Consider the following 13799-nt stretch of genomic DNA (forward strand, 5'->3'; position numbering starts at 1 on the left):
ATACCCATCCGACATTTAAACGTTTATTCATGGGTGAATCAACATCATGTGTAAAGGATTATTCAGTAACATTTTGCAACGCTTTATTAAACGTCTTTCTGTACAGATCTGTACTTTTGTTGATTTATATATATTTAGTTTACCTTTTTACAACCATTTAGCATTAAACATTGTTTAATATTTTTTTCAACGTTGTGAACAATTTACAACAAACATCATTAGTCCAAAATATCATTGTGTGGACAAAAAAACACAAAGATCCTTTTTATTAAATTCTTTTCAGTTCCACAGAAGAAAGAATGTAATTTAGCTAAATGATTAAACAATTGTTTAATTTTTGTGTAAACTATCCCTTTAAGAGAAGAAAATGGCAGTTAAGAAGAATTTTATTCTTAAGAATGTTTTGTCAATCAGGCAGAAATAGCTTATTATTTCAATTTATTTAAGGCAGCAACAGCACATTTAAATTTGACCCCTGTATTGTTAATGCGGTCAGCTGCAATAATAATGCATCCGCAAAAAAGAAAATGTTGAATGAACACGTTGTTTACATACATCATCTGTTGTTGTTAAAAGGAAGTTTGAACTTCCCTCAGGACAAACAGCTCTGTTGTCTGTTCCTGTGTTATTGTGTAGGAAAGCGTGTAAATGTGTATTTGTTCAGTCCGAATCTCCATTTGAACAGTAGTGTAATATGATGTAGCTTATGTATTTGCTTAATTGTGTTTATGAAACAAAGTATTGACTTCCCTTAATGGAGCATAGGATTTCTGCCACCTGTCTGCTGAGATGTCATGTGACTCTAGTCTCTACTAAGCACTGCTGAAGCATCAGTCTCAGCCCTTGTTGTGTCAGGTAATGTTACTCATGTCCACACAAGTAATCGGTTAAGTCATGAGAACTGCTTGATTCTCACAGGTCGGACCTGTTGTGTTCACTGAGACTGCATTATAATTTGACGGTTTGTGTATTTTACTTCTACATACTGTCTCTACATAAGTGCTTTTTAAATTCAAAACAACATTCAAAAATGACCTTAAAAAGGATATTTACCTATATTGATGAAGTCGGATCTGTATTGGCAGGTCATTCCAAACCCAAAGTCCCTCCAAAAGCCAGTGTCCTTTTTAATGATCTGTAAAAGAATGAATACTGATGAGTATGAACACTAATATACTTCTTTATAGTTGTCAACTGCTGTCTTGTGTCTCATTCACGGTCCAATTTTATCACTTGCCAAGTCGCAAATGTGTGTAAAAATTGATGTGGTGAGTAAATAAAACTGCCAGTTCCCAGTAACTATTTAACAAACTCAAAGAATGATGGCGATTTGACAAGAATTTCAACAAGTGTTATTATCGTTAAAGGTGCAGTATGTAATATTGACAGCTAGTGGCTGAAATGGGTACTGCAGTCCAAATTCAAAATATTGGAGAGAGTTGTTTCCCCCGCCCTCCTCAGACTGGACGCTCGCGCGAGTTGCCAGAGAGCCATCTCTCAAACGCATCTCCAATATTTATGCCTCTGGTCATGGAGCTTTTTAGATGAATGGCGAGGCTTTTTAGGTTGTGCAGAATCTGCGATCTCTGACCCAGTTTGCTGGCTTTCACGGCTGCAGTACGCTATGTTTTCCACCAATTGACAACCCAGGGTGTTGAAATACTTCTGAGTAAACTGGCAGTGGGCGGGAAGTTGCAGTTTGACCATGGAAAAGGTTTGCAAAGTTACAAAGCACAATGTCACTCCAAAGGGAGTTATTCTCTATTTCAGTAAGCATGGTTTCTAAACTCCCTGAAACGCCTCCATTAGTCTTAAGTTTTCAGTCAGTTTGTTTGCTGGCTTCCATGGCTGCAATACGCTGTGTTTCCCACCAACTGACAACCCGGGTGTTGAAATACTACTGGGTAAACTGTCAGTGGGCAAGATCACACAAACCAAAACGAAACATTTCGACCTGGAACACACATTCAAAGTAGAATAACTGGCTGTTGCATTGTTTTTCAAAGAAAGAAGTATTTTAATTTGAATTTGCATGTTTCCTAAAGCTCTACAAACATATTATGGTACTTTTATGCTTTAGTACAGTAAAAAAAAATTACATACAGCACTTTTAACGAAAAAATAAAACAATAATTTAAGTATTTTCACGAAAATAAAAATAAAAATTTAACTAGAAAATCGACACTAAAATACATTAATTAACCAATCAAAACGGATATAGATCGACCAAAATCATGATATGGTATATACCCATGGTAATAGCTCGATTATATCACTCTAATAAGAGCAAAAAAAATATATATATACATATATATATATATATATATATATATATATATATATATATATATATATATATATATATATATATATATATATATATATTGCAAAATATATAGTCCATTATTATTATAGTCCAATATATAGGCCAATAGATTTTCTCAATTCAATCAGCATTTGTGGTTGTAGCTAAATGTAATTTTGCCCCATAGCCTCATGTCATCTTTCCGCATTATCAGCACATTTAATCAAGCTCTTTATCATCTACACGTCCAGAATATTAATGCTACGCGACCGTGATGATTGTGTGTTCCATCACAATGCGGCAATTAATCACATCAAACTTGATGAAGCATTTTAATCTCCTGATGAAATGAGTTGCATTACCAGCTGCTGTTCCACGGCGGGGGTGTGATCGTGGCTGCCGTAGATTACAGCTGGATTGTACTGGCTGAAGAGAACTGGGTAAAACACTTTCTTTCCTAAAACAGAGTAAGACAATGCCATCACACAGCTGGCTATGATACCAACACGACAATAAGAACTTTATTAGATGGCCATCCTCTCTCTAATATAATCTCAGAAACAATAAAAATGTATTATCACGTCACATGATCCTTCAGAAATCATTCTAATATGATGCTTTGCTGCTCAGGAAACATCTCAGATTATTATCAGTGTTGGCCATTTTTAAGTGTCCGAATACTTATTGGGGCTATATATAGTGTTTCCTCTGTTGTCTCACCGGGCTGGGCATTAAGACGACATGTGTTCAGGAAGTCGGCTGTGAAGAAGATGTCCACGTCACAGAAGAAGAGCAGGACATTGCCTCCCTTCCAGGCACGAGCGCCCACATCCAGCCCTCGTCCCCGAGAAAACTCCTCATTCAGCTGGATCAGAGTGAAGTTACGGAAGTTCAGCTCCCTGCAAGAAAATCACAGACACAAGAAGAATCACACACTGTCTCATAACAGTCACTGGAACTTTCTCTCATTGATGAGCATTATCTTATGTTGTTCTTTAACAACATCTGGGTTTCTGGAAACAGTGCCATATCAACCGGAGACAAATCAGGAAACAAATCATAAGCAACTGCAGACCTTCATGACTATGTGTCAAGATCAATTCAAATATCAGACCTTTTTTTGTATTTTTTACTTTAAAGAGGACCCATTATCAGGGGAGCACATCATTTTTTTGGTCTGGTTCCCAAGGGAGCACCTGGAGATGATGCTTGGTACTCGCACTTTATGCGGCACACTTATCATACAAGCTGCTAAACTGTAAAATGTAAACACATTTTTTATTTTATTAACATTAATGACAGCAGGAATATTAGGCTGCTGTCACTTTAAGACGGACCGAATATACTGACACACATCCGGTTTCTTTCTCAACTGTTCACTTATGACTTAACCGGGAGAATACTTGCCGAGGCGGGTATTTTGACATCATTTCGTGTTTATAGCCGCGTTTCCACCCAGATTACCCGAAACAATTTGTCCCAGGAACTTTTTCCCCCCCAGATCAGTTGCTGTTTGCGTTTCCATCGTGGTCTAAAGTACCGTGAAGATTAGGCAAATAGTCCTGTGACGTAGGACTGCGCGCGACCAGTTCCCGCTCGAATTAGCCCTCCGAATATCAGCTTCATAAAGCCTGAACCTCGTCGTCGGTCCATCGGTCGTATTTTTTAAACTCCATTGTTGATTCGAATAGCAAACAACCCTTACTGCGCGCACCGCAACAGACTTTTAAAAATGGTGGTTGAATTAAAATGCTGCGTGGAGTCAACCAATCAAAATGCTGTATGAACTCAACCAATCAGCATGTTCAGCACCCAAGTCCCACCCCCAAAATGAATATCCCTTATTTAAATAATTCCCACCTAAGGCATAGGCCAAATAAAGGGTTAATACTGTGTTGAAACTTGCGGTGGGGACATAAGGGGACATTTCCCAAACACGCTGGAAGTAATTGACTAATCACAACACACTGATCCAGCCGACCAATCAGAGCACATTGTAGTTTTCAGAAGGAGGGGCTTCATCGAGACAGGAACGAAACAGAGCATTTCTGACAGACTGAGAAGAGAGGTGCTGCAACAATGTCAAATATGGGAAAAATAATGTGTTTTCTGTACATTCAAGCATGAAAACCTGTTCTAGTAGAGCCCAAAAACTAAATCAAGACTTTGAAAAAGGGCACAATATGGCCTCTCTAAAACTTTTTATCTTAAAGAATTCAAACACTGTCAAAAGATTTAAAATATTTTTAATGAAAATGGTACCAAAGTTTTTCAAAACCATGTGAATCCAACAATGAATAAAAAGAGTATTACCACAAAAACGAAGCACACTAAATATACGTTTTAGTGTCTGTTGGGGGGGAAATTAAGTCGATTGTGACGGTAGTGAAAGATGTGTTCAGCGATTGATGGCGGGTGAAGATTTTACAGCGTGACCTGCATCACTTCTCATGGATAGAGGGAATAACAGGCGTCCTCAGCCAATCTGTGTGACTATGAATACATTCAGCCACATAGACACAGACACACACAAGATGATTAAAGTGTAATGTGCTGGGCTTGAGCACCACACACACAGTGCAGATAATACCTGCTATTAAAGCCATACAGCTGTTTTAGCAGAACAGGAAGAGACACTTCCTTTATATTAGTGAATCACTAACAGTGCATTACCATGGTATCAAACACTCCACTCTAATGGAGAGATAATCAGTCTTTGGCCTGAGAAAGACTTTTTTTTATAAACATACATTTTGTTGTTGTTTTTTACAACGGTTTTGAGTTTGGGCACTTAAAGGGATAGTTCACTTTGAAATTAATTTAGTTTTTACCTCTTGCAACCACAGCCACGTCCAAGTGATCTGAGGGCGCGGGCGCTTCGGTCTGTGCGTTACAAGAGGTAAAAACGATATAAATACTGTTCGTTTTCTCACACAAACCGCTCGTTTCTTGTCTTAGGCCATCAATGTGTACTTACATTTACGAGTCATTAAATCATGTTTAATTTGGACTTCTCTGTGCATGCTCTTTGAGGTGGTGACCATAGACCTGCATTATATGACTGACAGACAAGAACGGTTTGTCCTAAAAATATCAAAATTGAAACTACTGCGGAAACAAATACACCTACATCTTGGATGCCCTTGAGGTAAGCTAAAACATACCAAAAATTAATTTCAAAGTGAACTATCCCTTTAAGACTTAAAAAAAAATACTTTTAATCAGGAAGTACCCATTAAATTACTCAAGAGTAAAGGTATTTATAATCTTATAAAACATTTCTTTTTCAAATAAATGCTGTTCTTTTGAACTTCTTTTACATCAAAGAATCCTGATAAAATGTATCATGCATGCATCACCAAAATACTAAGCAGCACAACTGTTTTCAACATTCATAATAATAATAATGTTTCTTGAGCGTCAAATCAGCATATTAGAATGACTTGGTAACTTTACTCAAAGCCTTCATACATAATGCTTTATAAAAGTATTTTAATACATTAATTATGCCTTGTAATGCATTGCTTGGTCTCATGACTTAATGTAACCACAATTATAATGCATTATAATACTAGATATAATATATATTAATTGTTCCACCTTTCGAAAGTATAATGCATCAAAACGCATGACAAACAACCAATTTCAGATGTAACAAGTAATCTGCAAACATTATATTGCATTTTAACGTTGGTTACAATTATTTATGAAAGGATTTGATGCATTATAATGTACATTATGAATACCTTTATATTTTTCTTTCAAAAACAAAAAATCTTTCCAACTATAAACTTTGGTTTGGTGGCATAATGTCTATTATGCAAACATGAACAGGACACAAAAAGACAGAAAATATGGTATTCATAAAAAAGCAATGAAACTCTGGAGCCACAAGCATTCAGACACTAGAGAAATGAATGTAAAGCACCTGTCACATGTGGCTGCCCGCTGCTCTCATTGGCCCAATACAAAAAATAGGCCAGAATGTCTGCCTTAAAAAAAAAAAAAAAAAAAGCACCTACTTTCCCTGACCGAGATTCATAACCCACGAAAACATTGCTGCTGCAGCCCATGGGAGTCACACTGAATAAAAACCAGTCATTGTTAACAGTATATATCCGGCAAAAAAGTGTTCAAGAGCCACTAGTCGTGAAGATTTAGAGCAGTTACAAATAGCATACAAGATTTGATCTAAGTCACATCAGCGGAACAGATTTGGAAAAGAGCCCGGGGCGTTTCAGCATGCATGTGATATTCAATTCACCATCAGCCGCAAAAAAAAAAAAAAAAAAAAAAAAAAAAACTCCCCAAATATTTCTTTGTGATACTGACTTGTTTTCAAAAGCTAGGATATTTTTCATTCCGTCATTCATTGCATTTTTTCCATTTCACTTCAGCTTTGGGACCTCTACTATTTTATATAGGGCTAATTATAATCACTATAGACTAGACTACATTAAACCCTATTTATATAGTGTATGTATATAAAGTACACTTGGTTTTTATTAGATTTAGCTTAATTCTGGAGACAAATTTGTCCCCAAACTATATCTAAATGAATCCACACACAGTCACTAGCATGTCTGATCGCTTCAGGGTGATGCTTAATTGTGGTTATTTCATAATGAGCACTTGGATTATAAATGTCATCATCAATATTAACATGAACCAGGTTTGTATAATGCAGTGTTACTTACACTCTCCTCTCCTCTCCTCCCTTTCTCAAATGAACACAAATTATTCATGTGTATGGATTGACTTTGCCCGGCAGATCCGGATATCACATCTACCTACTTCTGTGAGGACTGACACTGCGGTCTTATGGCAGTGAAGCGTCTACAGATTCTTAACAGCAATGTGTGTGTGTGTGTGTGTGTGGCTTCAAAAGAGCCAACATTTCTGTTGTTTATTTTTTCAGGTTTTATTCATTTATATATATATATATATATATATATATATATATATATATATATATATATATATATATATAATTCAAATTTCTATTATATTTTTTATAATGCTACTTATTTTCTTGCCCTTGCAATGCTTGCTATTGTTGTTTAATCTCAAGATTGTGTGGTTTTAAGAGATCTTTACCTTCAAAGGTTAGAGATACAAAAGAATGTCTCCATCTCTAGGGTTTTAACGTCAAAGGACGATGTTGTAAAGCTGCAATTTGTGGAACCTGGTTTCCGCCAATAAAAAAAAAAGGTAATTGCGACACAATTACAAATTGTCACAATTGTCAAAAGTCACAATTACCTAATTATTTTTTATTCCGTGGAGGAAACAAGCTTCCATTGTAATTTTCCTTTTTTTTTGTGCACTGTAAAAAATTATCGTGATTTTAACGGTAAAAGACTGTAAAAATGTGAATTACTGAACCGTTTAACAGTAAGTTTCCTTACTATGGTGAATAACTGTTATCTAACCTTACCTGTAAAATACTGTTAAATTTACAGTTTTTGGAAATGAAAAAGAACAAGCCATTGTATAATTTAAAGTATAAAAAATATAAATTGACATTCCCAGAATACCCAACGTGACGCTTCACATTTGATGTATTTCAATTGAAATAACCATTTTTCTTAGTTTTTTTTTTCTAATCAGTTACGTACATTAGGGTTTTTTGTTACATCTAATGTTGTTGAATGTTTATTGCATTTTTTCATGTCATGTCATGACCTTCTCAGCTTGAGGAAAAGCTTCTTGTGATGAGCTTTGATTCATCATGTGACTTTCTCATTTTTGGTGGTTGTCATTGTATTACAAAGGTACAAAACAGATATTAGTATAGGTTGCTATAATAACATTATTTCAGTTTATGAATTTAAATTTAAGTTAAATCTGTAAAACCTAAAATGCTTCTACTGTATTTTTACGGTACATTTCTGGCAACCACAGCTGCCCTGCCAGTTTCACAGTGTGTGGTATAATAACACTTGCTGGATTTGTGCTGGTCAGACAAAGTACAGGATGAAGTCTGAGCATTGAAAAATGAAATTAAGATGATAAAAAAATGACCCCGCTCATTTTTTAATCATCATCATTTCGTCTCCTGCTTTCTGCTATTTCAAGGCTCTCTCAGTCAACCTCTCAGGCTAATAGAAGACATTTAGATAAACTAAGAAGTTGCTGGTGTTGGTCTCTCGGTGATGTGGGATTCAAGCACAAGTTTATGCAAACGATCAGTCAGCCAATGCAGCAACTGTCAGACACTGTATGAAGTGTGTGCAGCAAAATGAAGGTAATAGCAACTAGGAGCAATTTTCCTCTTCTCAAATGATTTTTCACTACCCACACACAGGGACATAAATCACAAAAATGATGTGTGGAAAATTGTGTCAAAACTTGTGGCCATTCCAAGTGGGTTTGATTCATGGATTTATAGTCATTCATCTTGTTTATGATATGATGCATTATCTACTGCAACAATACATTTACAAATGCTTTCTCCCTGAGAATGCTAATTTCATCAGCTAGAAACTGAGTATTAGGCTCAATAAAATGACATTGAATTTTTTAACCAGCACATTGAAGTTGTGGTCAGATGTTCAAGGGCTATGGCTAGTTCTGTAGCTCACCAAAATCCTTATGGAAAGTAGCAGTAGAAATACTCAGAATGGGCAAATTCAGGACACACAAGGTGAGCCGCGTGACAGAATTTGTGGAATAATGTTCACTACCACAGAAAGGCAATAATTGTGGTTTCAATACTGTACTTACAAATGGGAGGGCTACACTATAAAACAATTTTGTAAATGTGATAATATGATATGATGATTGATTAAAATGATTTTCTGTGGTAATTATGATACTGATATAATAATTAAATCTGAGAGCTTTCTGTCCCTCCATCGACAGTCTACGCAACTACCACTTTCACGCCTCAGAAAGGTAGTAAAAAGACGTCATTAAAGTGTGACTCCAATGATTTAACCTCAATTTTATTAAGCTACGCAAGTGCTTTGGTTACTTTAATGACGTCTTTACTACCTTTCTGGGGCTTGAAAGTGGTAGTTGCGTAGGTCGTCAATGGAGGGACAGAAATCTCTCAGATTCATCAAAAAGATCTTCCTTTGTGTTTCGAACGAAAGTCTTACGGGTCTGGAACGACATGAGGGTGAGTAATGACAGAAATGTCATTTTTGGGTCAATCCTATAACTTGTATTGAAGGACAATTACTTTAAGAAATGAAGATATAAGCATTATTATGAAGAATCCAGTTGGTCTGAAGTACAGAAAGAATTAAGATCCCTTGATTTCTGGATCAGAGAGAAGCCAATGAATTCCCAGAGAACGAACAGGAGCTGTGCTGATTATTGGCCCTTCCCTATCTTGAAAGGTACAAGGCCATGATTGCTTTCCCATTCCACTCCAAAAGTGTCCTTGTATGTGGGAAAAACCTGGTCAAGGAAGACAGATCTGAAAACCAATGTGTCCAGTCGCATTTCAATGCCTCTCCATAAAGAGAAAAGGCCGTTTCTTCCTGTGAATTGAGAGATATCTTATCCGCTGCAATGCAGGGAGGTTTCCAGCATGACCCTGGCTGGATTCCAGGCAATCAACTGCTCTGTTGATTTCATCTGCCTCCGAGCAGCATCTGAGCTGACCTGTTATTTTCACACGGGATGGAGGTCGGAGCCACTGCAGTCTAACAGTGCAGATTCACTGACCTCCGATCTGTAATCACGACAGCGCCGCTAACCCCAGCTGTGCTCTCATGATTACAGATTTGAGGTGTGTGTGCCAGTGCGATTGATGATGACAAATAGTCAAAGAATATTAGAAAGCATTGCGGTTTATGACGTTAACCGCTGGCTCCCTGAGAAAGGGAGCTTCAACGCTGCTTTTGGATTGACGCTATGGGTACGCCATCTGAAGCAGGCGACAAACACGCCAATTTCATTGGCCGACGAGGTCACATGCTTTGATTTCCGATGGGCAGCATACTCCGCTGCGATGCGAACGTGTTCCTCTCCTACTGTCCCACACACATATATATATCTCTACATGCTGTATATACAGTACAGTATAACTGCCCGGGGGGAAAAAAAGTCGCTGTTTGGATTTAAATAGGCAAATGCTTAAGAGTTTATGATTGGATCATTATTGCAATGTTTCTAGCATGTTATATGTTTGGCAACAGTTCCTCTAACCCTAATTGATGGAGTGTGTAGATTTTCATTTCTTTAACAACCACGTAGGAAGACGCATCATGGCAATACTCCAGGAGGACAATGTCAAGATTCATCAGGATCAAACTGTGAAAGAATGGTTGTGAGGAGCATGAAGAATCATTTTCACACATGAATCGTCTCCTCTGAGTCCAGATCTTAAACTCATTGAAAGTCTTTGGGATGTGCTGGAGGAGACTTTACAGAGTGCTGGACTCTTGCATTGTCAATACAAGATCTTGACCAAAAATTGACGGATATAATTGTTGTGATGATATTTCTATTAAGAGGTATATACATTTTTGGTCAAGATCTTGTATTGACAATAAAGTCTACTCCAGCACATCCCAAAGACTTTCAATGAATTTAAGGTCTGGTGAAAGGGCCTGACAATAATAATACATAAAAATATAAATAATTCAAAATATTTTGTTTGACCAAGAAAGTTATGAATTGCTTGTTTATTAAATTATTGTACTGTATAAAAGCTATATTATACTTGTTTTTGTACTGTTAAAGATATATTAATTAATGTCATATATGTATTATACATCTTTATTTATGTATCTATTACAAGATATATTATAATGTTATAATCCGATATTTATTCATATCTATTATAAAATATTACATATATTTAACACCACCCAAAATTTGATGCATATATCTTGTTAAAAATCCAAGCTGACTGTGCATTTGATTATTACTCAGTATATCATCATCATCTTTTATTAATACAACTCGTTCAGCATTTTAATATTCATGAAGATGGGTATTTTAAGTCTTGCTTGATCTATAAATTGAAAGGAATTATTTATGTTGATTAGCACTGTCTATGTAGACTTTCTGATAGCAGAAGCTGAGTGTGTTCATTTGATCAGTTTAAAGACCTACAGTTCGGGCGATACCCATAATGCATTCGGGATGCCTGGAAGGAACTTATGAAACCCCTCTGGTTCCTTTTTGTTTTAACTGTATTTCTCAGCCTTATCTGCTCCACTGTGTGGATACACACACACACATATTAACATGCCATACCTCGATGTGTTCTCCAAGGTTCCTTTGACCTCGTTCATCTGGTCCCTTCCAAAGTAAACCACGGTGAGGTGCACCCGCCCGTCCTGCTTCACACACACCTCTCTATGGACATGCACAGAAACAAACACACACTGAGGTCAGCAGCAGCACTCAGCGGGACAATCTACAGCCGCACCAGCTCAAAAGGAACATTGACTGAAAACTGAGAAAGAGAAAACAGAGGAGGACAAACATAATAAGTGCTAAACACTTTAAAACCAATGTATTATTCATAACTGATATACTGTTATTGTGATGCCAAATCAAAATATTTTGCATTACTGCAACAAAAACTAAGCATTGTGGGTAGAGTAGGCATCATAAAAATAGGTAGCATAATTATATACATTATAAATCCCAGAATGCACTGCAATGAGCTCAGTGGGAAGAAATTATGCGAGATGAAAGAGCTATTGAGTCGGCCTTGAGAGAAGCATGTATGAAGATAGTGTTGTTGCAGATTTCGACAAGACAAGCTCACCCTACAGGGCCACTGCAAACGCAACACACACACAAGGACTGCAGCGCTAGCGGGAAATTCCTGATCTGAAGCAGCCACATTCTGAGAGAAGTGTGGCGAGTGTTTTCAGAAGATCCTGAACATGATCTTTTTATGTCCCACGCACAATAAAGCCATGGTTAGACTTCAGAGATGCTTCAGGTCTAAAGCGTGACATGATGATTTTTGATGGTTAGTGGTAGTTTAGCGGTTCAGATTTGGTTTAATCCCTGACGGGGGAAAACTTGAATGGGAAAGAGACGTTTTTTTGTTTTTACCATTTTTAGGTCTTACCATTTCATAGAACAAAAGTATGGAGAAAAGCATAGAAACTAGAATGGGCATATTCAAACCTAATTTTCCATGTTTATTAAACATTTATCAACGTCTCTGGAGCTCATAGTTCTCCGATATAATGTGCCATACCTCTGTATAATTCTGAGAAAGAGAAAAAAACATAAATTAGCATATAAATACACTACTATTCAAAAGTTTGGGGTAAGTAAGATGTATTGCAAGGGGGCATTAAATATGACAGTAAAGGCATTCATAATGTTACAAAAATGTTCTATTTCAAATAAATGTTGTTATTTTGAACTGTGTATTAATCAAAGAATCCTGAAAAATATGTATTACGTTTTCCACAAAAATATTGAGCAGCACAACTGCATTTTTCAACATTGACAATAATAATAAATGTTTCTTGAACATCAAATCATCATATCAGACTGATTTCTGAAGGATCATGTGACTCTGAACACTGGAGTATTGATGCTGAAAATTCAGCTTTGAAAACACTGTCAAATCTATTGAAACCAAAAAAAGTTACTTTAAATTGTAATAACATTTCACTATAATCCTGATTTTATTGTATTTTTGATCCAATAAATGCAGCCGTAGTGAGCATTAGAAACTTTTGAACAGTAGTTATGGGGTTTCGTTAATGCCTTTTTGAAATGGCACATCCAGTATTCATATATTCATATCATATAGATATGTATGAATGTGAGAAAGAAAGAAGGAAGGGGGCAGAGGATGATAAATAACAGATAATAACAGAGAACGAAAAGAATGAGAGGTGTCACCTGAAGTTGTGCATAAACTGTTTGAATTTGTCGGCTCTTTGGGACAGAGGCAGCACAATGTTAATGGGCATGTTGGCGGTCTCCACAAGCTCACTTTTCACTTTCACGAGGGGGCCGAAGGGGCGGAAGAGAACCAGCCTGCGGAACTCCAGTTTCTGCTCGCCGCGGAAGGTCAGCTCGTACAGCGTGCCCTTGTCCTTTTCAGTGCGCGCTATGCCTGCAGAGATGAGAAGACGTTGAGAACAGTGAAGAAAAGGAACGATTTTCCCGAACACCCACACCCACACGCACAAGCAAAGCAAAATCCAAAGAAGACTAAAGCTCAAGGACAAATACTACAAAGATAAACACACAAACATGAAGGAAGACACACAAATCGAGATTAAAAACGCAGACATTGAAAAGATTGTCACAAATCTCTTGACTGAAAAACCCAGAGGAAAGTAACATGGTATTTGCAACTTTGTCTCTAGATGTTTTGGGCAAATTCGAGGACAGTGTGAGACATTTTTGGATTCTCTTCTAAAACTCTAAAAGGAGACAATGGGTCTCATTCACTAACATTTCCATGGATTATTTCACATTTATACGCAAAGGAGAAATTCTCACAAAAAATATTTTTGCCTAATTCGCAACGTGTGTACATGCATGAATT

The 13799-nt window shown here is 36.8% G+C and overlaps 1 protein-coding gene across 2 annotated transcripts in view; it reads right to left on the reverse strand.

Moving 5' to 3' along the window:
* csgalnact1a (chondroitin sulfate N-acetylgalactosaminyltransferase 1a) overlaps positions 1-13799 on the reverse strand; it is a 32150-nt gene that overhangs the window by 1070 nt on the left and 17281 nt on the right. For both annotated transcript variants that reach the window (XM_056253358.1, XM_056253359.1), the window contains exons 3-7: positions 13145-13361; positions 11522-11623; positions 3026-3204; positions 2668-2762; positions 1054-1135 (exon numbers count right to left, since the gene is read on the reverse strand). In XM_056253358.1, the coding sequence (XP_056109333.1) occupies positions 1054-1135; positions 2668-2762; positions 3026-3204; positions 11522-11623; positions 13145-13361 (675 nt within the window). The remainder of the gene's footprint in view (positions 1-1053; positions 1136-2667; positions 2763-3025; positions 3205-11521; positions 11624-13144; positions 13362-13799) is intronic.

This window comes from Rhinichthys klamathensis, unplaced genomic scaffold (assembly GCF_029890125.1).
Source record: "Rhinichthys klamathensis goyatoka isolate OS25496 unplaced genomic scaffold, OSU_Roscu_1.1 h1tg000104l_1, whole genome shotgun sequence".
In the NCBI taxonomy this organism is placed as follows: domain Eukaryota; kingdom Metazoa; phylum Chordata; class Actinopteri; order Cypriniformes; family Leuciscidae; genus Rhinichthys; species Rhinichthys klamathensis.